General features: G+C 39.0%; 1 protein-coding gene across 2 annotated transcripts in view; it reads right to left on the minus strand.

Annotated features, from left to right (window-relative positions):
• The window catches only part of Wwc3 (WWC family member 3), a 111313-nt gene that overhangs the window by 70958 nt on the left and 14155 nt on the right, over window positions 1-26200 (minus strand). For both annotated transcript variants that reach the window (XM_078035134.1, XM_005315957.5), the window contains exon 2: window positions 258-367. In XM_078035134.1, the coding sequence (XP_077891260.1) occupies window positions 258-367 (110 nt within the window). The remainder of the gene's footprint in view (window positions 1-257; window positions 368-26200) is intronic.

Here is a 26200-nt window from a genome sequence, read left to right on the forward strand (position 1 = left end):
TTATACTAAATATTAAAACCCTGCATTAAACTTATTATATTCAGTCCTCAGCAAGACATAAGTAACACATAGCTAACTGCTTCATGCACTGAGCACTCAGTTAATGAAAACTTCACATTATATTTATAAAATCCATCCCACATTGCATCAGATGGTAACAATTGTTTTGCTTTACAAAACAACATTGTAGCATTTTTTGAGATTCAACCTGAACAATCATTTACATGTAATGATGGCAAGTGTGGCACTCTACTTACTATTTATGTGGTCCATATAATAAATTCCAATTTGTTTATCATATACAGTTTCCCATCCTAAAGGAAGTTCGTCCCCAACACAATCGGCAAAGGTCAATGGCTTTGTTATCCTGCAAAATAAAATTATGAAAACAAATTTGAAAGTCAAGTTAGTTTTGTATAGCTCTGTTGATTCTAGAATTAGTTTTAGAACAAAATTATACATTATCTTATCTAATTGGCTGCTTTTGCCACAACTATTTGGTTGGAAAATAAATTCACCAGCTTTGCGTAAATAACAATGTTAGTAACACTTATAATTAAAAGCATTACTATCTCAAAGTGCACTTTAAATACCAGCAAAAACAGATATTGACAGTTACCAACAAAACAGGTAAAACAAGCATCTTCTTCCACACAGTCTATTAATGAGGCCATAACAATGGAATGTGACTCTTCCAGAATTGGAGAGCACCCATGCTCTGCTCTCACTCGGTGAGAAATGCTCTCTCTTACAACTTTCAGTTTCCATCCAGCACACATGAACACCAACTTAAACCTATGCACAATGCACTTGAAGCATTTTCACTACCCATGGTCATAAGTTAATGAACCAACATCAACCATCAAGCAAACACAGAAAGTCAAGCAAGGTAACAGTACAATGAGATGCCTTCTGAGCACTTCCTACACTATAAGAATCAGAAATTTCAAAGGATCATTTTTCATTTTTCTAGAGAAAAAACAGCAAAAGCACATTGTCTACAAACTTCTCTTCTTGAGGGAAATCTGATTAAGGAAACCTGGGCTTGACAAGAGAGAAAGTAAATTGTTTTTCATGGATTTCTTTGGGCAGAGCTTCCCCCTCCCCCACTGCCTTGATCATGTTGATTGACAAGATGGTTTTAGGGCAGCAGCTGTTGTATAAAACGGGACACACCTATAATTGTCTGAGCCTGGGCAGCTATCTCTTTGGTTGTCTCTATAAATGCACACTGACTGGTATGCATGGGAATCCGATAACCTAAATTTCACAAGCTCAACCCTCCCACTTCTTCTGTTCAAGTCCCTGGCCCCGGGAAAGTGAGACATCACACCCACAGCCAGGCCTCACAAACTGAATTTTGAATATATGATTTTCCCAAACTGGTTGGACCACAAGGCTATTTCTCCCAGTAGCACTGAGAAATTGATAAATATTATCAGAACAACTCTGATTTTGATCTTCATTTAATCTTAGTTTTAAATATATGATTTTAAGAAGTTAACATCAATATAAAAACAGAAGTATCCAGAAGGGAAAATTGACTATACACATCCTCCCATATATGATACACTAAAAAAAACACATCACAAGATAAACTACTGCATACTCTGTCTTATCCCTTGACACTGACATCTGTAGCAGGATTCCCTTACCGATTGGGATGGTGAGATGGTGATGTGGTTCCAAGCCAAGCAAGTAGCAGCAGAGTGTTGTACATGAATAAAGTCCTAAATTGGACCAAATCACAGCAAAAATAATCCTACCTTAACTCAAATTGAGTCCTGAGCATATCACTGCCATTCCAGCATAATAATATTCAAGAATAGGCTTAGAAGCTGGGCATGGTCGCACACGCCTTGTAATCCCAGCAGCTCAGGAAGCTGAGGAGGGAGGATCATGAGTTCAAAAGCCAGTCACAGCAATAATTAGGCACTAAGCAACTCAGTGAGACCCTATCTCTAAATAAAATACAAAATAATGCTGGGGATGCAGCTTAGTGGCCAAGTGCCCCTAAATTCAATCCTCAGTACAAAAAAACAAAAAAGCCTAGAGAAAAATGACCAAAAGCAAGCATATACTAAGCATATTTATATACAATGTCATTTAATCAACAAATATAAGTGGGAACCCCATCCTTATGGCACTTCTGAGCCTAATTCATTTACTTTACAATTCAAGTGATACTTCTGCCATTTTGGTGAATTTCATATTGGCTTTATGTAGAAGCCCTAGCCACCATCTTTACCACAACCCATGAGACCCCAAGTGAGAACTATCCACACAAACCCTTCCAAATCCCACACCACAGAAATCATGTGAGACAATACAACCAAAAATTTCAGGTGACTTATCATGCAGCAATAGAGAACTAGTGCCTAAGCCCCTCACAGTCCATCAGACATGGAAAAGACATCAATGGTGAGGATGCAGGCTGTCATCTAGCAGCAGGCATTGAAATGCACAGAGCACATTTAGTCCTATTCAAGAATATTAAAATAAATCTACACCACTCTTCTGACTTATCTACCAGAATGTCACATTCTCAAGATGTCCAGATAGTTGTGGCTTCATTGAAGATAAACAAATCCTGGTACAATTTTCAATAACAGCATCAAAAATGCTTTGATTTGTAAATGTTATGTATGACTATATAAACAGATCCCACCATTATGAACAATTATAACACACCAATAAAAGCATATGGAAAAATGTTTAGATTTACTTCCCAAAATGTTTATGAGACAGGGACTTTGTGGTTTTCTCTTGCACAACATATACTATCATGAATATTCTAAACTATATTAATATAAAAATGATGTTTTTCTCTCAAGAAAGGTGTCAGTGGGTAACATTACATCAGCAATGAGTAAACCTCCTCTGATAAGTTATTCAGTTTCAGAATCTATCGATCACATCTCTACAATGAGGAGAGTTGAATATTAGAAGGGCACTGTCTGGGGTTTGGAACACTGGCGTTATTTTGGTGTTAGCTTTTCAGCAAGGGGTGTTTCTGGCTATTGTTGGTTAAAAAGCATGGTCTTGCATTGTCAGCGTAAGGCTAGGAACCACCTACAAGAGATATCAGGCTTGGCTGGGGGATAACCAGTGCTCCGAGCAAGGCAGAAAGCTTCATCCTAGAAAATTTCAAGATCCTTTTTCTTGCCAATTATCATCCATTCACTTTAATGGAGAGACTAATGCCCAAAGACTCTTCCTCAAGCCAAGCTGCTCTGTGCAAAGGTGCATAGCATTCAGTCTGCCAAGTTCCCTGGGCTGGTACTAAAGTCTTCCCCAAGCCCATACAAAGTTTCTAGCTCATTCTACTTTTTCTCCCTATCACTCCCTCCACTCCATATACCCACACAATCTGTAGATAGGTCTGTTCATCTGCCCCCCCAAAACATAACATTCATTCTAGTCTGAGCATTTTGTCCTCAGCCTTTCCTGGGCCTGTGGATAGGCTTCCAATACCCCTGTCATTCCCAATTCCCATTTGCCCTGCAAAGTCCAGCTCAATCCTCTACAAATTATCAATAAGGTTTTGTCTGACTCCCAAACTCCTACTGTCTCCACTGTGTGGGAGCCACTTCTGTTTTCATGTTACTGTGCCCATCAGGCACAAAACACCACTCCTAATCATGTTTATTAAATTTGTGCACACCCTCCACTTAAATGAATGTTAGCTGTTTAGCCTCCTCACTCAACCAGAACCCAGCAGTGATCTCACAAGGGAAGGAGGCTTTTGAAACAAACAGCCTAAAGCACATTTGCTTTACTCCTTGTTGAGAAGCCACAGCCACAGTGGCCCTAAATACACACATGCCTCCAATTTCAGACAATTTACCCTTTTGTTTGAACTACACTGACCCCCTAAATTGACCCTCAATGCCAGATTCATGCTTCTAGGCATTTCCCAATGGACCCAATATCCAGACCTTTGTTTGGAAAAAAAAAAGTTTGGCGAGCTCAGGCATCTTTAGACCTGTTCAGCACCATGTGGGCACTTCTGACAATTTTATTGCATGGTTTTCAAACTGTCATTTCATAGAAACAGAACTTTCTCAGGGCAGAGACAGCATGGACCACAAGGAGAGGAACTACAAAAATTTATAACAGCTTGGGTTACATATGGTTTAATGCATTTTGTTTGTATTATTTTATCAAAATGAATGGAAAATGATACTGCTAACATTAGCAGAGAGGTTTATGAACTTTATGCAATTAAGAAAAAAAGTGGAAGTTGCTTGGTATGTGAAAAGGCTAAAACCTTAGATAACATCCAGACTAAGCTGAATCCAAAAATAAAGAAATAAAAGTTTAATGGAACTTAACAAAAAGTTAGAAACATGTCAAAGACAAAACTGGAGATATTTTAAATCTTTCTCAGCTCTCCAACTTCCCCCAGTGCAAGTATAAGTCTTTCAGCTTTCCCATATTAGTTACATAGTATATAGAAGCAGGGGAATGGTAATGTTGTAACTTATTTCTCTTACAATAAAGCAAAAGAGAAAAATTAGAAGCAGAAAGAGACACATTATTACAAGCAGTCACACAGAGAAAACAGTGGCATATTAATATGTGAAAAGAGACAGGAAACCCACAAACAATAAAACAGGGGAACTCAAACTACCAAAGGCCATTTAGTAAAAGATGGGGGAAAAAAAACAACCCAGACACCTCAGCCTCTCCCAGACCCTCCTCTATTACAGCACCACCCAATAATTCATACTCACAAAGACCACCATGAATTTATTTATGCCTACTTTTTTCACACTGGTAAAACTGGTATTTATTTATTTGTTAGTATTTCAAATTCAACCAATCCAAAATTTGATTTCATAGTTTCTGCTTAAGATTAATTCTTGATACTTTACAAACAGGATCAAACTTATATCTTTAGTCTGATCTCCTATCCTTCTCCCCATATATTCTTAATTTTAATGCCCAAAGCTGTGTTTGCATTAACCAAAGCTGTGCGACTTCTAATTCTGCAATTAAATTGTCACTAGGGAAAACATCTTTTATTTTTATAAATGTAATTGATTTTTTATTATTATTTGCATTTGCCAGTTCAAATGCTAAGCACATTTAAAAATCAAGGAAAAACTAAAAAGAAAAAGCACTTTGCTCTATGCTGTTTCTCTGCTCCATTTCATCCAACTGTGATGGGATTTCCCACATTGATACTTCCTCCTCCCCTTTGCATAGAGGTAAAATCATGTGAGTTCTATGCTTTCCATCACTCCCATTCACCTCCCCCAGATTAGGCCTATCAGTATCTAAGCCTCACTTTTTAAAAACAGGGATAAGTGGATTTGCAGGGGGTGGGGGCTGTCAGGGATTCCCAAAGTAGAACATTCTGGAATAGATTAAATGATGTGGGCTGCCTCTCATTTCTGATCTCTGATTTCTGAAAGGGAACAAAAAGATTAGGCAAGATAATTTAAGCAAATAAATGAGCAAAATCAACTTGTCTTCTTAAAAAAGCATGGTTTAGGCTTTTAACTTGGAAGACACTTTTTTTCTTTTCAAAATAATTTAAAAACTTCCTTGTTAAGTACACAGTGAAGTATTGCTGGTGCCCAGGCAGGGCCACAGATGGGTAAAGGATATGAACTAGGAGACAGGTGCCTGAGGAAGGGAGGAGGAAGGCATTCAGGCTTAAAGCCTTCACAATGGTATTTCTCCCAGGTCTGTCTTCACTCACAGGAATGCTACCCCAGGTTCTTGAGTTCTTATCTCCCCAAAAATTTGATGCTAGACTCTTTCTGACAACTCTATCCCACAATCATCATGCACAGACTTGGGGTGGGGGTTGAATTACATGAAGTTTTGGAAATGCACATAAAAAGGAAAGAATGTCCTTCAACCTACCACCAAAATGCAACCATTACTCCTAATTTGGTATGTTTTTTTCCTCCTTTATCAAATGCATTCTTTGTGGGTTTTTTTACATAGTTGTAATCATATAGTAAATGTGATTTTCTATTCTACCTTCTTCCACTTAATTCTGGAACATGCTTACTTATTAATTCTTACCTTAAGTCTCTCTAAAATTACTGGAGCCAGCCAGCCTAAACTACAGCAAAGAATTCTGTCTCCTTTGTCATAATTTATTTATGAATATCACCTGGAATGGGTGAACAGCTCAAGCTCCTCAAGTTCCTCAAAAACAATTACTCCCTCTACACTTCCTTTGACCTGGTCCAGTATAACATGAAATAGGTGTTCAATAGTGTTTGCTAAATAAATAAATTACATTCGTACAAATCATTCATTCACTCCAGGGGTTAATGTAATTTACCTAAGCACTCTCTTACTATTGACATCTACATTATTTCCACATTTTCATAAGTATAAATATCCATGACAGTCATTAATTTTAGAAAACAATTCAGTAATTTCTTAAACAGTTAAATATAGTTATTACCATTTGACCCAGCAATGATCTCCTAGATGTGTACACAAGAGAAATGAAAACATCTGTCCACGCAACAACTTGTACACAAATGTTCATAGCAGCACTATTCACAATAGTCAAAAAATAGAAACATCAATCACCAACTAATGAATAGATAAATAAAACATGGTGTATCCATACAATGGAATATTATTTGGCCATAAGAAAGACAAAAGTACTGACACATAATTCAATGAGGATGAATCTTGAAGTCATTATGGTGGGGGTGGTGCTGGGAGTAGAGAGGGATAACATGAGAGAAGCCAGACACAGAAGGCTATATGTTACATGGTTCCATCAAAAGGCAAAATCCAGAATAGGCAAATCCACAGGGACAGAAAATAGATCAGAGGTTGCCAGGGGTTGGGGAAAGGGGGAATGGGGAGTGACTGCTAATAGGTACAGGGTTTTCTTTTGGGAATAGCATATTTGTGTTCTGTAATTACATAGTGGAGATGGTCACAAAACTTTGTAGATATACTAAAAACCAATAAATTGTACACTGTTGAATATTATTGTCTATGAAAGATAATGAAAGAAACATTTGTCTTCATAAAACTCATAAGCTCTATTGACAATCATTTTTAAAGATTTCCAGAACTAATTCCAAGGTCAAAAGACAAGAAGGGTTGTCAGTTACCCCCAAAGTGGAGTTGAGAAGTTCTTTTCAAAAGATGCTGCATTTGTCTGCCAATGCTTTAAACAGTGGTGAATGTACCACAAAACCTGCCACATTAGTCCTGAAAAGCCATTCAGAATGATCATTTAGGGGCTGGGATTGTGGCTCAGAGGAAAAGTGCTCACCAAGCATGCGTGGGGCACTGGGTTTGATCCTCAGCATCACATAAAAACTAAATAAAGGTATTGTGTCCACTTACACTAAAGAATAAATGTTTTTTAAAAAATATCAGAATGATATTGCAAAAGTATGTTTACCTCAGATACTTATTTAGAATATGCTTAAAAACTGAAGTGGCACTTGTCATCAAGTCCCAATTCTAGAATTTAGGGTGAAGAATCATCATGCCCCCCAGAACTTGGTCTAGACATTGCAACTGAAATTCAATGTATTAATGTAACATGAGGGTTCCAATTAGAGATAGAGCCTTAGAACTGACCATTCCCAAATAATATTTGTGATTTCTATGTGAAAATACTGAGTCTTCTTGAGAATTTTTAAAAAGTATAATTGTCAGTCTTTTCACTGTCTCCAACACAAAATTATCCCAGTTCATGGATAAATTCCCAGACTAATCTGAAGAGCAAATGGCTCATCAACCTTACATTAAGGAAAAGGATATTTAGAAGTAAACCCTAAGACAAATGACCACAAAGGATTGGATGCGGGTAAACCCCTTTGCTCAAGTAGCATAAAAGTGCATCTGCAGGAGACCTCCAGTCTCCAAGTCTTCAGTCTGCAAAATGAAAGGCACATCTCCAGATTTATCTCTCTGCTTCAGCAATGACAAAACATAGCACTATTCTTTTGCCTTCAACTAGGTACAACTGAGATTTTTCTAAATAACCATGTCCCTCCCACAAACAACTACTCACAGGGGTGCACATGTCTCCCTGAATCTCCCCTGCAAAGACACAGTTGACATGTTCCACAGGGCACAGCATTTCACCATGGAGAAACAGGCTAGTCAGTCTAAGGACATTCATAGTCAACCTGCCTGAGTTTGAAGGTCAGTATTATCAATATCATTTAGGATACAAAACCCAAAAAGAAGTGTGCCAAATGCATCTTTTAATAGCAAATAAAATGTTGCTGCTCTATCAATTGAGCCAACATTTAAAGGCTGCCTCCTAATTCAGCATTTATTATTCAAATTAATAGAGCAGCATCAGTTCTATAAGCCTCTTGAGCCCACAGAAAGGTCAAATACTTCCCAGCCTCCCTTGCAGCCAGGTAGGTCCATGTGGCTGCACTCTAGCCAATGGAATGTAAGCTTAAATAATGTGGACCCCTTCCAGACTTGTTCCATAAGCTCCTGGCAGAATTTCCATGCCTTCTCTCTTCCCTTGCCTGTTGGCCAAAAGCAGAGGATTCAAAAGAGGGTAGCAAAGCTCCAAAGATGGATGAGCTACATTATGGAAGTAATCTGGGTCCCTGAATGATTATGCATATCAGGGGGTCTTAGAAGCCCCTCCATCCTCCATAATGATCTGACATGGGCAAGTAACTTCTAATCTGCCAAGCAGCTGAAACTGTGGAGTTGTTTGCTAAAGCAGTTAGCTGGCTGACACACTTAGAGATCTGGACAAAGAAGGGAAGTAATCAGAATCTATGAAAAATCTGAATATTTAATCTCATTTAATGATGTAAATGTCTTTAGTGATTTAGAAAAAAACTGTTATCCAAGTATAGACATTTTTTGGTAGAGGATTAGGTGGTTTGTCCGTTCCCCCACTCCATAGTCTTAAATTCTATTATGGATAGTTCTTCTTACTTGCTAGTATTACTTTGACATGGCCATCTCCCCAATTAGTCTGTGAGTTCCTTGAAAGAAAGGCAATTGTTTCTCTAATTAACCCTTCAAAGCCAGACCCCCCAGAAATACAGTTCTTCATTAAAGTGTTTGATATATTAATCCAGCCAAATTCAGAAGTTGATACCATGCAAAAACTAGAATAGAGCCAATTAACAGTTGAGAAAAAATTGAAAAGGGAGAAAATGAAGAAAGAAAAGGGTATTTTGAATTTGAGCTCTCAAGACCTAGATGATAAGAAAAGCAGGATTGGAAGGCCAGGGTACTATGGGGTTAGTCCTCATTTGGATATCTCCTTTTTAAAACTGATCTGTCCTTAGAAAGAAGAAAGGTAATTTATCAGAACTGACTGAAATATTGTTGAAGACCTCCATCTTTTTGTTCTAATTCTCTAATGATCAAGCCAGCCTCTGATGTGTTATATGGTTTCCTGAATATAGGCCTGTCCACCAGAAAGAGTGTCCAGAGGAGACAAAGAGGCATAATGTTCTATCCTCCAGCAAAGAAAAAACTCTCCCAAGGCAGACCAATAGAGGAGGAATTTAGAAGACCAGCAATCTTCCCAGGCTCTGCTCCCCGAGTCATCTGATCCAACCGGTTCTCAAACATGTTCAGGCACTGATGCAATGGAAGTCAGCACACCTGGGAAATGTCACCAACTAGTGACTGAATAAATGTAAGGTCTCTCATAATATAGTTTATTGAATCACTGGCATAGATGGCAATAACTTTCTAAAATTTCCAGGGAGAAAAACTTAAAACTGGGGCAACTATACTTTAAGCACTTGCTAATTAGGATGAGCCTGGGCAAATGACTCAGTCTCATTGCACCTCAGTTTTTTCGTTATTACTATGGGGGTGGTGAGGCAGAAAGGCAGAGACATAGTAGTTCCTGGAACTACTACATACTCCATGGATGTCTATTTTCCTTCCATGTTATATTTTTCCTCTACAAACGAGGAGAATATGATTATTATTCTGAATTACAAGCATAATACCATATAAGCAGAACATAGTTTAAAAGTAAGCCAACCTCAGGCCAAGACGCCAGCCTGCCATGCAAAGGAAACCACACCCAGAGGGGTACCAAATCAATCACAACCATTCATCTGGATGCACCACCCAACAGGGCTGAAAACAGAATTTTCCCAGCAAGCCTATCAAGTGGACTCTCTGAGATGACAACAAAAACACTGTTCAACTTTACATATAAGCAATTCTAGCAATACAAATTAAGGTAAAATAAAGATAAAATTAACCCAAGTTGGTAAACTGAATTCCCTAAGTCAGTCCTGCTCAATAGAAACACAATGAGAATCATCACATATCTAATTAAAAAATGCTTATATCTATACTTAAAAGAGTAAAAAGAAACAGGCAAAGCTAATTTCAAAAATTTATTATCACAACATATTACAAATACTATCACTGAAAAGTGTAGTAATTATAAAAAATTTAACTGGAAGGTTCTACATTCTATTTTTGTACCAAAGTCTTTGAAATCTAGTTTGTATTTCACAGGTTGTGTCCTTCTAATTTCAGGCTCCCCAAGATTTAAGAGCTCAGTGGCTATGGCTACTATTTTGGAGACCTCTGTTTTAGTGTCTCATCTAAATTCTACAATCATTTGATGCTATGACTCTTCACAATGAAATCCACCCAGCTGAGACCATTTAAGAAATATCTGACTAGAGAAGCTGACTTCTACAAGCCCCTGATGGCATTTTAAAAGAAACAGATTTCTGAGACCACAAAATCTCACTCAGGAACTCTTGGCTTCCCTCTGGCTCCTTCTTGTCCATCTTCTTACCCAGCAACCCATGGTAACCATTATCCCCAAAGTTGGGTTGTTTCATTCTCTTTGCCATGCTTCCCTCCTACCCGCTTCCTGTCACATTCTAATGCTTCTTCCAAGGTATGGTTCATATTCCTCTTGTCCATAGAAGAAGGAAGCAAATTGCCCTTTCTTTGGTCAGCCTCAGCACTTGATCTCTTCTGCAACATTTTATTAAAACTGAAAGCATAATGTGGTTATCTGCTTATATCCTCTAGTATTGGTGCCTTCAGGGCAAGATTGGCTCCTCCAACTCTGACCCAACTCCCATGGAGCTCCTGGGTATGCCCTGAAGGTGCTCCATTGCAGACACAGGATGAGTCAGACTTTACTTGACCAATGCTGAGTAGAGTTGGCCACTCAAATGTATGTTTTCTATGGCAGCTCTAGAGTTGTTTTTAGATGATCCTGGTCCTAAAAGAATACACTTATAAGCAGCCGTGCAGATCTGAGGCTAGAGAGACTAGACCCAAGGGAGAATGGGCTGTAGCATGACAGAAACGTGGCTTCCTCTTAAGAGACTGGGCACAACAGGTGCTCAGGATCTGTTTACCAGCACCATCGGAAATACAGACTTGTCACGTTAGGAATGGCATCCTGGATGCACAGAGCTAAGGGAGGGGAGCCAGCACAGGCTGGAAGGTCCTCACAAGGATGTCCCCAAATCAGCTCTGAGCCTTCATTGTGCAGCTACCTCACAAGCCCCACACACCCATCTCATGCATCTGCAGAGAAGTCTTTAGTACTTTCTAGAGACCCCATTTGAATCCTCCTCCCTGAGCTCCACTGTAGTTCATTCATCAGGGAGGGTATAGAAATGATGACACCCAGAAGAGTCTGACTTCTGAAACATGACTTTTCCTCAGAGGAACCAGGAAAGCAGGTCAGCAGTCACAGGGCTGGAGCAAAGGATGGTGGGAAGCAATGGGAATTTTCTAAAACATAATTATGGTTTAGAAATGATGGTCATGTAGCTATATAAATTGACTAAAACTCATCAAACTATATACAAAATGAGTGAATTTTATGATATGTAAATTACACCTTACTAAAGTTGTTTTTAGAATATACATACACACTGAGATTCCTATTGAGTATTTCATTTGCAGTGGGAAGAACAATTTCAGGATTCTAACTCCTATGAAACACTTGGGAAAAGAAAAAGTTCAGAAAACATGGATGCTATTGCTAGCTTCACTGTCATCTTACTCACTTTAAACTGTTAGATTCATCTGGCAATTTTGGCCCATAAATTCTAAGTCATGGCTGATGAACATCCCAGAATGACTTTCAAATATCAGAACATGTGTTGAAACATTCTCCAAACCACTGATTTCTGATCCTCTGTATTCATTCAACACATTACTCTGTAACAGGGTTTTCACACTGTAGTCACAAACCATTAGTGAGCAATGAAATTGAGTATGTAGGTCCCCAGCAATGTTTATTTCTAAAAGAAAATATTAGAGCACCTGACACTTCTTAAGGGTAACATAATACATACTGTCATGAACTTATGTTTTGGTTGTGCATATTATATAAAATAATCTTCTTACTTTTGGTAACAGCAGCATTTGGAAAGGCAATACTCCAGAATATATCTATACAGATGTCCTTTGGTATTCATAGGGGATTGGTTCCAGGACCTCTATGGATACCAAAATCCATGGATGCTCAAGTCCTTTATACAAAATGGTCTAGCATAACCTATACACATCCTCCTGTATATTTTAAGTCATCTCTAAGTTACTTATAATACCAATTACAGAGTAAATGCTATGTAGATAGCTGTTATACTGTATTGTTTAGTGAATAAAGACATGGAAAAAAAACTTTGTATATGTTTAGTCTACATGCAATTTTTTTCAAATACTTTTGTTCTGAGGGTTGATTGACTCCACAGATGCAGAAACCACAGATACAGAAGGCTGACTGTACAGAGATACATCTAGTCATGTAAGCACTGAAGCACAATGTACAGACACACACTGCCAGTATTGAAATTACAACTAAAACTGTGCAACCATACTTGCCAATCCTGCAGCAAAGCCTAAAACTGTGTGCAGCCAAATAGGAAAAATTTAATCATCACGACAATTAAGAAGTGGATTTAAGCTCAGTGGTAGAGTGCTTGCCTAGCATACATAAGGCCCTGAGTTCCATCCCCAATTTACCTAGGAGAAAATTGAGTTCAGGGACACACACCTAAATGTTGAGAAGGGGACACAGGTAAGAGCAGTCAAGGACTCATAAGCCTGCATGTGGAACCAGCCACCTCCCTCCACATCCACATAGAGCATAGTGAAGGGATTTCAAGAAAAATTAAAGGACTCTAAGAGCTCTATAATAAGCATAATATGCACTACAATCTGTTCTTAAATAATTATTTTTTTACTTTATCCTCTTGACAAATTTTTAATGATGATTTCTCTGGTGAGAACATAGTTAGGGAAGTTACTGGCCAACTTTTTTTTAAATTGCCAAATGCTGGGGGCGGGGCGGGGGGGGTCCCTAACATAGTTCTTCCAAAATAAAGCATCATAATATTTTGGTACTTAATTTACTACTGAATATAAGAGACAGGAAGAGAGATTTAAAAATTAAAAGGGGAGGTTTTAAGGAAGGATTTTGGGGAAAAAAGAAACAAATAGTAACAATCGACGGAAGAAGTAAATTCAACTGTAATGGGAGAGGAAAACCACACCAGCCAAGGAGAGGGAAGAGGCTGAACAATAGCATTCTTCAGAAATGGCATCACAAGGAAGGCAAAGCAGGATGGTTTTGGGCCATCCCCAGACAACCAGCAGTGGTAATGCTACAGTCATTTGGGCTCTGTAATCTCAATGTAAACTTTCCAAATATTGCCAAGATTAAATTCTCCCCTTTGTATTGAAGCCCAGTGATAAATTCTTGCACCAGATTTCTAAGAAGGAATAAGAGCAAAAATATTTTATCAACAGACTTTTTTTTTTTTGCATTAATTACCACCATCTCCCCCGCAAAGCAACTTTTTTAACAGTCACCTAACCCATTTTCTTTTGGGTCATGAGAATTCCATTATTTATAGTCATATATTTGCATACATCATGAACTAAATCCATGAATAAAAGCACAGAAGGGGAAATGCTAACAATCTATGACATATTAACTGCATGCCAGGAAAGTATGCAGAGAATACTAAGCTCTCAGGGACAGCAGTTCTTTTTAGATCTTGCTTCTCCTTGGGAATCTGAGACAAGTCATCAGTCTCTTTGCCAGAAAAATGTGCCTACACATACACTCAAAATGCAGCTAGTCTGGGAACTCCAATTTCAGGAATCCTGTTCCCAAAGCTCACTGCCCAGGGGCAGAGCCATCCTAGTAAACAAGCACTGCTGGATGTGGAAGGGCTGGTTTTAACAGAGGCACTAAGGCTGCCTCTAACCTGCCTGGGAGTGCAGGGTGTGGGGGAGGACACTTGAGTTCTGATGAGCCAGTCCTACCTGGACTGGGGACCCACCCCAGCCCCATTCAGGTGAGATGAGGGCTAGCGTGGGGAAAGGAAGCCTCCTGAAGAAAGTGTGGGATGTCCTAAAGAACATAAGCTGGGTTCTGCAGGTGGCATGAAACCACCGAGGAATATGAAGCAGGGTGTGTCATCAGCAGATCTGCTTTGCAAAGGAGCCCTTGGGCTGCAGAGAAAGTAGACAGCAGAGACAGACAGGAAGTGTGGACAGGAGGGAGCCTGCTGGTGGAGCAGGACAAGAACCATGATGCCTGAACTAGTGTTGGGCTATGAATAGCCATGGCAGAGGCTGGAGTTATTGACTGTGTTGTGAAGCCCTTTACCAGAACCCTGACCAAGAGTGGGGTGAACATTATCATTTCAGCTGTATACCATGGAAAGAGTAACAGGAACACTGGTGCTTACTTTGTAATCATTCCTATGATCCTGATGGCTTTTGTTCTAAGGAATACCAGAAAGACATAGAGTGTAAGCATGTTCAGTATCTGCACTCATGCAAGTCTGCCAAAGTAGGAACTTGTGGTCTGTGTAAAGATTTCTCCAATGACAATCTCTAAGAAGGTAGGAACTGGTCACTATTGTCTTTTTAATAGATGTGCAAACAAATGAATTGGAGAAACAGTCCAGGTTTTCCTGGGCTGGACTTGGGAAAGTCTTTAAAAGAGAAAGTCACTCCCCAAAACAATTGGCACTCATGCAGGGACCATCATTTTGCCTAACATCAAGTCACAAGAATAAAAAAAGAATCCTCAGAGCAGGACCATGTTCAACAACACTTGACTCAAGACAGCTGCAGGCCAGACCAATTGACAGCCCCAAGAGGTGGATCAATAATAAGCTCCAAATTCTCCTTTAGAAGTGAAAAGAAGCTAAAGTCTCCCACCTGAAGGAGCATAGTAAATACTCCTTATCATAAAAACTACTTCAAACTCTACCTTCTGTGGAACCAATCCAGTACACATCATCATATGCCCCTACCACTCTGGCAGAAGTTTCTGGACCCTAAGGCATCTAGAAACCCATTAGCATCCACAATGAACCTCTCAAGTACCAGCAATATAATGCATGTGCAGACCAATGGAACCTGGCCAAAATACATCCAGACAAGTATACCCACCCAAGGCTGACTGTGCTCGCAGGCTGGAGTTAGTTCCTTTGCAGGGAACATACTCTGAACCCTCTGCAAAGAGAGTTCAGCATTGCCATCAAAGGGAACTGTCAGGTAAGTCAGAACTGCTCAGGTACAAAACTGCCTGGCCACCCATGTAGCTAAAACAATGCTTATCAGGACTCCACAGTGAGATCCTTTGCTGATATAAACCTTGTGTGCCCAAGATCTGCTTCATGATAGAAGAGGGGACATGACAGAATGGAGGAGCTATCTTGAGATCCAGAGGTAAGACCAAAGGTCCATGCCTGCCTGCCTTTCAAACATGGCCCAGTAATCCAATCACAGAGGATACGGGTCTTTTGTCTTTGTCTACTCCAAAGCACCAGTCCAGTGCTCAGAAGTCATAAATGACCTATCTCTAAATATCTTCTCTTTCTAGGAATCTATAGCCCCCTTCCCCTGGAGAGGCTTGCCTCACCACAAGCTCAAACAATCCTGATCCCAAGGTTCTGCTTTGATCTGAATCTTCATTGATTGGTAAGTGTCTTCAGATGCCCCACTAGACTCTGCACACCTCAAAATCAAGGTTCAAGAGGTTTTATCCCCCAGGACTTAGCATGGACCCTGGGGTTCTCTATGTAGAGATGGATGAAGGAATGGAGGTATGGAAAAGCAGATGGATAGGAGGCAGGAATGCATGTATAGATGGATTAAAGGGCGAACAAAGGGACAGATAAAGGGATATGAAAAATGAAGACACTTGTTCCAAAGAGATTATCAAGGGCGTGGCTGGACAATCATTCCATAGAGAGGTTACCTATGATGTTAATCAGCCATCTCAGCAGCAACCAGAAACAGAGGCAGAACTGGCCAGTAGAGAAACTGCCAATTTGAACTATAGGGTACACAGAAATCAGGATGAAATGAAAGAAAGCTGTCTGATTTCTCAGATTCTGTAAGATTCTACCATAGAGATATTCAGATATGAACATGGACTATTAAAGAAAATCAAAGAATCACCCTGAAGACAATTCAGAGATCAGCAAGGCTGCCACTGCCACTGCAGGCCCAGGAATTAGACTGTCTCCTCCTGTTTCAAAGGGCAGGGAATTTGCAGAGCCATGAGTGTGATGTTGCCATCCAGTGGGTCTAGAAAGTGGGGTATCAACCCAAAGATTATTCCCATGCCTTAAGACTGCATGGAATTTGCCTTGCTAGGTTTTGTACTTGTTTTTTACCCATAATACACTTCCTTTTCTACTTCTCCCTTTTGGAATGGGACTATCTATGACATTCCTAACCTGTCATTGTACTTTGGAAGCATAAAACTTATTTGGTTGTAGATTCACGGTTAGAAAGGAATTTTGCCTCAGGATGAATCATAACTCAAGTCTCAGCCATATCTGATTTTGATGATATTTAGAAGAGACTTTGGACCTTTATAGAGTTGGTGGCTAGAATTAGTTAAGACTTTGGGGGTTGTTGAGATGGAGTGAACATATTTTGTACGTGAGAAGGACATGAGTTTTGAGGAGCCAGGAATAGAATGCTGTGGACTGAATTGAGTTCCACTAAAAATTCATGTTGAAGCCCTAACAGACAATATTGAAAATACCTATATTGAAAATAGGGCCTATGAAGAGGTGATAAAAGTTAAAACAAAATTATAAGGTGGGGGCATTAATCTTAAAAGGCTGATATCCTTATTCAAAAAAAAATGAAGAGAAATCAGAGATTGCTTTCTCCTCTTTGTGAAGACAGAGAGAAGGTGGCCATCCACAACCCAGAAGACAATCTGCCAGCATTTGATCTGGAATTTTTGGCCTCTGGCATTATGAGAAAATAAAAGTCTGTTGTTGAAGCCCCCCACACAGTGGCACTCTGTTACAGCAGCTCAAGGATACACAGACAACATTGCTTTAAAAGGGAGTCAAGGGAAGTGGGAAGACCCTGAGCCCTCGGAGAAAGAAGAGTAGATGAAATGGAGGTAGACAGAAACAGTGAGCAACAGATCACTGAAATATTGGCTCTGAGCAGCACATATTCTAAGATAAAAATAAAAAAACTTTTTTAAAGGGATTTTCAGTTTCATTGTAATTTCTTTTTCCTATTTTTTATTGGTTCTTCTTAGTTATACATTACAATAGATCCATTTTGATAAGATGATACCAGCAAGGAATATATCTTATTCTAATTAGGACCCCATTCTTGTGGGTGGGCATGATGATGGGATTCACTTAGGTATTTTCATATGTGTACATAGGAAAATTATGTTAGGTTTATTCTACTGTCTTTCCTATTCCTATCCCCTTCTTTCCTTTTGTTCCCCTTTGTCTAATCTACTGAATGTCTCTTCTTCTCCCCATCTTTATTTTGGTTTATCTTCTACATATCAGTGAAAACACTCAACCTTTGTGTTTTGGGGCTATACTAGCTATACTAGCATAGTATTCTCAACCAAGGGCCATTGTGCCTCCCACTGGACATTTGACAATGTATAGAGACATTTTTGGTTATTATAACAGGAAATGGTAAGTGCTCCTGACATCTAGTGGGTGGAAGTCAGGGAGGTTGCTAAACATCCTCCAATGTAGGAGGTCCCTACCACAGAGAATCTTCTAGCCCCAAAAGTCTATATAGCACTACCTATGAAAATATCTAAAATATGTAGAGAGCATAATGTACAAAGAGGTGCATCAAAATTCTATTTACAAGAGCAAGAAAAAGGAAACAAACCAAATGACTTAAAATAAGAATGTGATCCACAAATTATTGCATGCCAATAATCATTCATTAGTTATTCATTGAACACAGGCTCTACGTAAGGCTCAGATTGGATGCTGTGGGTGGAGCAAAAAGCAAAATATAACCCCTGTTATTATGATGCTTACTTGGGTAATTATTAAAGTATCTTTAATAACATGGGAATATTTTAGTTAAATGGTCAAGGAGAAAGTGTGACTAGAAAATTACTTAATATATGATCACCTTTTGATTCCCTGTTTAAAAAAGAAAAAGATTTGAGAAGACACCCAAATATCACTGTAATTACTATTAGTGGAGTAGATGGGAAATTAAAGGAGACATTTTTTTAAAGAACTTAACCAGAATCCATCATAGCCCCCTTTTCCCATGATCCCTGAGGGCAAGTGGAGCCACCACTGAATTCTCTCTGTTCTGCTTCTCTCTGCCAAGGAAGTGGGCAAGTCAAGTGGTGAGAACTGTAACAACATGACTCTAAAGCCACCCAGGCCACCTGCTCCTGCAGATGTTCTCTCTGTCTTGGTGTATTGGCCCTGGGGATGCTCTTCTAAGGCCTCAAAGTGTTTCCAGCCCTTCAATTTAGGAGATTTCATTTCAAAATCTGGAATTTCTGGGGCTGGAGTAGTGGCTCAGTGGTAGACTGTTTGCCTGCCATGGGTCATGGGTGAGGTCCTGGGCTCAATCCTCAGCTCGATACATAGATAGATAGATAGATAGATAGATAGATAGATAGATAGATAGATAGATAGAAAGAAAGAAGACTCATTGACAATTATACACACACACACACACACACACACACACACACACACACACACACACATATATATATATAAAACCTGGAATTTCTCTCTTGAAAATGAGAAGAGCTAGTGCACAGAGATTTCAGTTCCCAAAGACAAAAATTGGCTAAAGCTGACTAGGACTGTCCTTTTAAAAGGGTCAGTTGGGCATAGTGGCACACACCTGTAATCCCACAAACTCAGGGAGGTTGAGGCAGGAGGATCACAAATTCAAGGCCAGCCTCAGCAACTGAGTGAAGCCTTAAGCAACTTAATGAGAATATGTCTCAAAATAAAAAGTAAAAGGAGCTAGGGGATATGGCTTAGTGGTTAAGTGACCCTGGGTTAAATCCTTAGTACCAAAAAAAGCAAAAAAGAAAAAAAGAGGGGAAAAAAAAGGGTCAGCTGACTAGCTCAACACAGTCCCCACCAATACCTGTTATCTCTGTCATCTGGCCATCTGGTTGTAGGCCCAGCCCTCATGGGCATTTTAGTCTGTAATGACCACACCAAGGTGAGGCACAGAGGTGAGAAAATTCTTCCTGAGGAATGGCTCAGCAGACAGAGAACTCCTGTCAGGCAAGGCATGCATGAAGCATGATATAAATGATGCTCACAAGCCTCAGGCATGTAATCTTGGCTAAGGATGAGAGAACTGGAGGACCCCACCCTAGGAAAAGCTCTATGAAAACTGCAAAGTGCTATTCATTTGTTTAAATATTCACAGCAGGAAAGCTATTTGAGATGCTTAGTGCCAGAAGTTAACCTCAAGGAATTCAGCTCTACCAGGGAACAAACAATAACAAATCGCTACTACTTGACAGATTCACCCAATGGGAGGGGCACAAACAGGGCTATGGAAACTGAGAGGAGGAAGCTATTCAACATAAATATAAATCATTTTATGATCTGCAGAACATTAAACCCTTATCCCCACCCTCACCCCCCATCTCTACTCCAAAGAAATAATGCAATGGCATTTACAACTATTCCACCTTTCTTTCTCCTTTACAAACTCTAACACATCTAATTTCTAAAGTCAAGGCTTACCTATCCAAGCTTCAGAAAGAGTTTGAAATCATTAACGAATATTCATTACTGTGAGCAAGTTGCACCCTGGCCAGGGACATTTGGATTCACTCAGGAATTCAGGCTTAATTTGCCTGTGATGAAGTATAGGCAGTAGTTTTTATTAAATACTCTTCAGATAATTCAGAATTGAACTTCAGATTGAGAACCATTTGTATAAGTGATGTTCAAAGGTAGATATTCATCTGTCTCCTCAATGTTTAGTGTCTAAATGGAGAGGGAAGTTTCTTGATGAGCAGAGTAAGAACTATGATATTGTGGTATACAAAGAAATACAAATTTGGTCTCTGTCCCCAGATACTGACACAGAACTCCTAATTCCTCAAAATTTCCTAGGTGATAGGAGCATCTTTTGTTCTAATAAGGGACTCATGGTGGGCTCCTAGATGAGGGCTGGTCACCAGAAAGACCAAACCATGATTAGAAAATTGAAGTGAAAAGAAGTGCAGGGGCTTTTGTCCTCAAGGAGTTGGGGTGGATGCATTTGCCAACCTACAAGCTGTCTGAACCCCATACTTTTGGGATTTTTATGGTAGCTTCATCACATAAGTGGGGGAAGGGTAGTTGAGGTGGTGGACCAGAGAATAGGTAGCAAGCAAAAAGGACCACTCCCATCACCCATGGACCCAGGAGCCAAATGGGAGCCACCAGTGTGACTAGGGATGCTAAAAGAAAGCAGAAGTTAGAGTAATCGATGGGGTTTTCTCTTAAGAGATTCTTATGACACAGAAAACCCTAGGAACCCATCCCTACCCACCCTTATGCCAGTTTCCTATTGGATAAGAATGACTGTCATTAGAAAACTCCACCAACAGCTCTGGAATGTTCTCACCTTCTCAGTTTTGAGCCAAGCCCTCAGCCACCCTTTGGAATTACAGGTATGCCAGGTGGGGGCAAATGAGGACAATTATATTATTCTTCACAGTAGAAATCCTCAGTATTCCATGTTAACATGATTACAGTGGCATTTCAAGCAAGCACCAATAGTGCTTTCTCAATTGAAGCAACCCCCTGCAAAATAATAATAATAATAATAATAATTATAATTATATAGCTTGAGCTCTCACACATGAATACTGAGGTGCCCTTTAGGTGAACCAAGTGTCACATCCTGAAAGGCCTGACAACATGGCAAAAATGGTGGGAGAGCTGGGCCATCCAGTAACATGGGAACAATCACACCAAAGAGTGGCCACACATTTAACAAATGATCTGTACAGAATATTCTGGGGAAGAGGAAACAAGGAGCTAATACTGACTTTCTGTGGAAGCACTAGATTCTCTGTTTTGATGACATATATTCATTCAGTTAGATAATCAGTCACTTTATGTAAAAAACTGCTTTTTCATATGTTTTTATGTTTGTTCCTTTGGGAGAGATGTATCAGAATCACCTGAGTGGTTTGAGGGTAAGGGGTTTGGGGTTTTTCTTATTTTTTAAGAATTTCCAAATTGCTTTAGAAACCTTCCCAAGTGTTTTTCAGGAAGCCCTAAAGAATGAATGAATCAGTTGCCCAGATCAATAATTCTTAAGCCTGCTAGCTAATGGAATCCAGCAGGAATATCTTTCAAAAAAGACACCAGTTAAGAATTATGTATCTGATAAATGTCTAGTATCTAGAATATGTAAAGAAAGTTTAAAACTAAACATCAAAAGGCAACCCAGTTGAAAAATGTGCAAAGCAATTTTTTCATAGAAGACATACAAATGGCCAACAAGCACATGAATGGACACTCAACATCATTGGTCATTAGGGAAATGCAAATCAAAACCACTATGAGATATCACTAGGTTGGCTATTTTTTTAAAGCAGGAAAGCAAAAAAATACAGTATAACAAGAGTTGGCAAGGATGTAGAAAAACTGGGACTCTTCTAAATTGCTGATGGGAATGTAAAATGGTGTAGCTGCTCTGGAAACAGTTTGAAGGCTCCTCTAAAAGTTAAACAGAATTACCATATGAACCAGCAATTCTTAGAAATAGAGACAAAAATACTTATACATGAATTTTCATATTAACACTACTCAAAATAGCCAAAAAAGTGGAAACATCAATGGATAAAGGGATGAACAAAATATAATCTACCTATACAAAGAATAGTACTCAACCACAAAAAGGACAGAGTATTGACATGCTAAAACATGGTTGAATCTTGAAAACAGTATCCTAAATAAAAGAATACAGACACAGAAGACACTGTTCTATGATTCTATTCATGAGAGATGCCCAGAATAGGCAATTTCACAGAGACACAAAGGACATTGGTGTATATATACATTTTCTTTATTCATTCATCTATTGAAGGGCACCTAGATTGGTTCTATAGCTTGTATGTTGTGAATTGTGCTGCTAAAAATATTGGTGTGATTACATCTCTATAGTATGCTGATTTTAGATCTTTTGCATATATTCTAAGGAGTGGAACAACTTGGTCATATGCTAGTTCCATTTCTAATTTTCTGGGAAATCTCCATACTGCTTTCCAGAGTGGTTGCACTAATTTTCAGTCTCACCAACAATATATAAGTGTACCTTTTCCTCCACACCCTCGTCAACACCTATTATTTAATAATAATTATTATTAATTATAATTCATTATTGCTATTCTGACTGGAGTGAGGTGAAATATCAATGTAGTTTTGATTTTCATTTATCTAATTGCTAGAGATATTGAACACTTTTTCATATATTTTTGGCCATTTGCATTTCTTCTGTTTGGTTCTTTTGCTCCTTTATTAATTGGGTTGTTTTTCAACATGGGAAAAATGGCTATCAGGGGCTTCCTGGGCCCTGATGATCAGAATCTTCTGGGACTGAGCAATGAGAGAGAGTGTATGTATGTGTATAAGTACGAATATATAGCTCCTCAAGTTAAATTTACTTTCAGCTAGGGTTAAATAGCACCAGGCTAGCGTGCTAGAGATATATAGAGATACAGATATAGATATATCCTCCAATTAACATAAAAGTGGAGCACTTCTGTGGCTAAGACCACAGCATTCTATCTGATGTTATACTCTTATGGGTAAAGAGTATCGTATTACTGCTCCTTCCTTCTCCCTGAAAAAAATATGCATTTTTAAATGATATAAATATAGGACTGGGGTTGTGGCTCAGTGGTAGAGCACTTGCCTAGGATCAAAGGATCAAACCCAGTGCCTCACACTTGTTTGATCCTTGGCACCACATGAAAATGAATAGATAAAATGAAGGTATTATGTCCATCTATAACTAAAAATATGTTTTAAACAATATAAGTAGAAATGTAGCATTCAGAAGACACAGGTAATGGTAAAATCACAGCTATGAGGCACTCAAGAGCAACACAATAAGAACATTGAGTGCATTCAAAATCATGCCCCCAGAATAATGGAAAAACCTAAAGACAGTTCAGTCTTCATAAATGAATGTTTCAAATGAACTGGAGTGCTGTTGTCAAGTATCAGTGGACCGCTGTATGCTTATTGTAGCAACAAATAGGGCAAATATTAATGAATTCAGGAGAACCAACAAGTACTAAATGAGTAGGTAAAACTTCAGTGGCAGCCATAGCTAGCTCAACAGAACAAAGAATGATCTAACTCAGAGCTGGCTTACCAGTGGTTAGAGATGTCTCTCAGCAGGAAGAATCCAGCCATATGATTTCTGGTGAGCCAATGCTTTAAGTTTATGATTTTGAGGAGCAAGGTCCACCCCAAAATAGGTTTCAACCTACGATGTTCTAACTCTGTTCACTGTGGGTGGTTATTACAGGTATTTCAGATATCAGGTATTAACAATATTGATTGAAATGGTGAGACTGCTTTATTAAACAATTCTATCAGAGTGGAGGTAGTTATTTTGAGGAATCACTTTACATAATATTCCATAATATTCGTCTGTCCCTTCATTAACAAACTATGATGTAATTGAAATATTTCTGTAGGACTTTCTTTCTCTTGTTTCTAAAGAGTTCGTCCTCTGGTATTAGCTTTCCAGTAAGTATAAGACCTAACTGTTAAAAGAATCATGACCTAAGGGTCACAATTCTGTTTCACCTTTACTTTTGCAGTAAGTCATGTGAGAAAAAAAGAGCTTATGAACATCAGTTTCTTCAAAACCCATTAATTAATAGGAAACTATAACTTTAGTGTAGGGCTGCCTCTTTTTAACTAGGGATTGAATCCAGAGATGTTCAATTACTTAGCCACATCCCCAGCCCTTTTTATTTTTTATTTTGAGACAGAGTCTCATTAAATTGTTTAGGGCCTTGCTATGCTGCTGAGGCTTGCTTTGAACTTGTAATCCTCCTGCCTCAGCCTCCCAAGTTGCTGAGAATACTGGTGTATCATTGTGCCTGGCTGCCTTTCTGGTGAAGAAAAAACATTTCTTATACTTTCCAGCTTTGCAAACATTGTTGGCCAACCATTTCACAAAACCAACTCCAGTAACTCAGATGCTCGAGGTACCATTATGTCATTGGTTTGCTTCATGGAAAATTTCCTAATTTTCATTTATTTTAGAAGTTTGGAATATGCCAAATTCCTCTCCCAATGGGGGAGAGGTAAAGCAATTCAACACCAGTAAGACATAAAAAAAATTACAGAAAAGAAAAGAAAAACACCAGGGTGTGCTTCCCCCACCCCCCATGATATAATTGGTGAAGATCTCACCATTGAACTGAAAAACTAAGAAATCCAAGTCATCTGTGAGCCACCCATGGGCTTGGAGAGGGTTCTTCCACAAACTAATCTCACAGGTCATGAAGGTGGAAGGAACAGTTTAGCTCTTGTTCCCCGCCACCTGGTTGGGATTAAACCACGTGGTTTTAGAACTCCAAAAATGAGACAAAAGTAGCATTTGTCCCTGAAGTAAAATACTAAGGTGTTATTTTCACTGGTGCAGAAAAGGGATGATATATATATACTCCATCCAATGAAAGAATGGCTAATGATCATTCCTAAATAGATTGAAAGTGATATTTTCTCTATTTTACATAATAAGAGGAAATTAGCCCATTTGAAAGAAATTCAGACTTTGGATTCCATCAAATATTTACTGAGGTGGCACTAGCTTGAGAGCCGAGACACTGACAATGACTCAGGAAAAATCAGACACAGGTTTATGTAAAACTTCACAGCCATCGGTATGCTCAAAGAGCTGGGTGACAAATGGCATAACAAAAAGAATTCTACTAATAATTTTAGAAGCATAATAAATACATGTGTTCATATTTAAATATTGGAAGTAAGAAGTATGTCTAAATCTCCAAGGTAAAGCTGAGCACTGGGAAATTTTAAAACCAGAAGTTTTGGAGCTGGGCATGGTGGCACATGCCTGTAATCCCAAATATTCAGGAGGCTGACGCAGGAAAATTGAGAGTTTGAGGCCAGCGTGGGAAATTTAGAGGAACCCTGTCTGTCTCAAAGAAAAAGAAAATAAAAAAACTCATCTATCAGGAGCTGGGGGTGTAACTCACTGGTAATGCACTTGCCTAGCATAAGCAGGGGCTTAGGTTCCAGAACCAAAAAAAAGATTGTTGGCTGCTGGTTCTGGCCACTGCAGTGGCACTTAAAATGCAAAAGTTACTCTGTCCTTCTCTTGCAACTGCATGTGAATCCAAGAAGCTATTCTTGGTAATCCTTGACATTTTTGTCAATATGCCATGTACTTGGTGACATTTTGGAGGTTTATGATATGGACTGGGAAGGAGGAAAAGATTCGTTTATGGTGTCTGGCTTTTAATACTAAGATTGATAAGATAGCAATCTTGAGTTAACCTGGATCAGGTCCATCTCAGAATAATTTATCTGGAATGCCTTTTGAATCAGTATATCCATAGCAAATAAAACAGCACTGGAGTGATTCTGAAGAAAACTTTTAAGTGTTTTCCTGTGGCATGGGGGGATGTGACAAGCTCTGTAGAGTGGGCCACTGTGAACTTGAGCCTCCCTATCATTTTAGATTCTAAACCACTCCAGCTATTAGAAAGCAACCCATCATCACTTTTAAAAATAATTTTAAAATATCAGTTTCTAAACACTATTACTTATACCATATGGACATTCTGAAAGCATACATAAATCTACTCTGAAGACTCCATCTCTAAGAACATGGCCTCATTGCTAAAACAAGAACATAATGCATGTATTGCACTGCATTTCCTATTCTATGGAATTCC

Source organism: Ictidomys tridecemlineatus, chromosome X (assembly GCF_052094955.1).
Source record: "Ictidomys tridecemlineatus isolate mIctTri1 chromosome X, mIctTri1.hap1, whole genome shotgun sequence".
In the NCBI taxonomy this organism is placed as follows: domain Eukaryota; kingdom Metazoa; phylum Chordata; class Mammalia; order Rodentia; family Sciuridae; genus Ictidomys; species Ictidomys tridecemlineatus.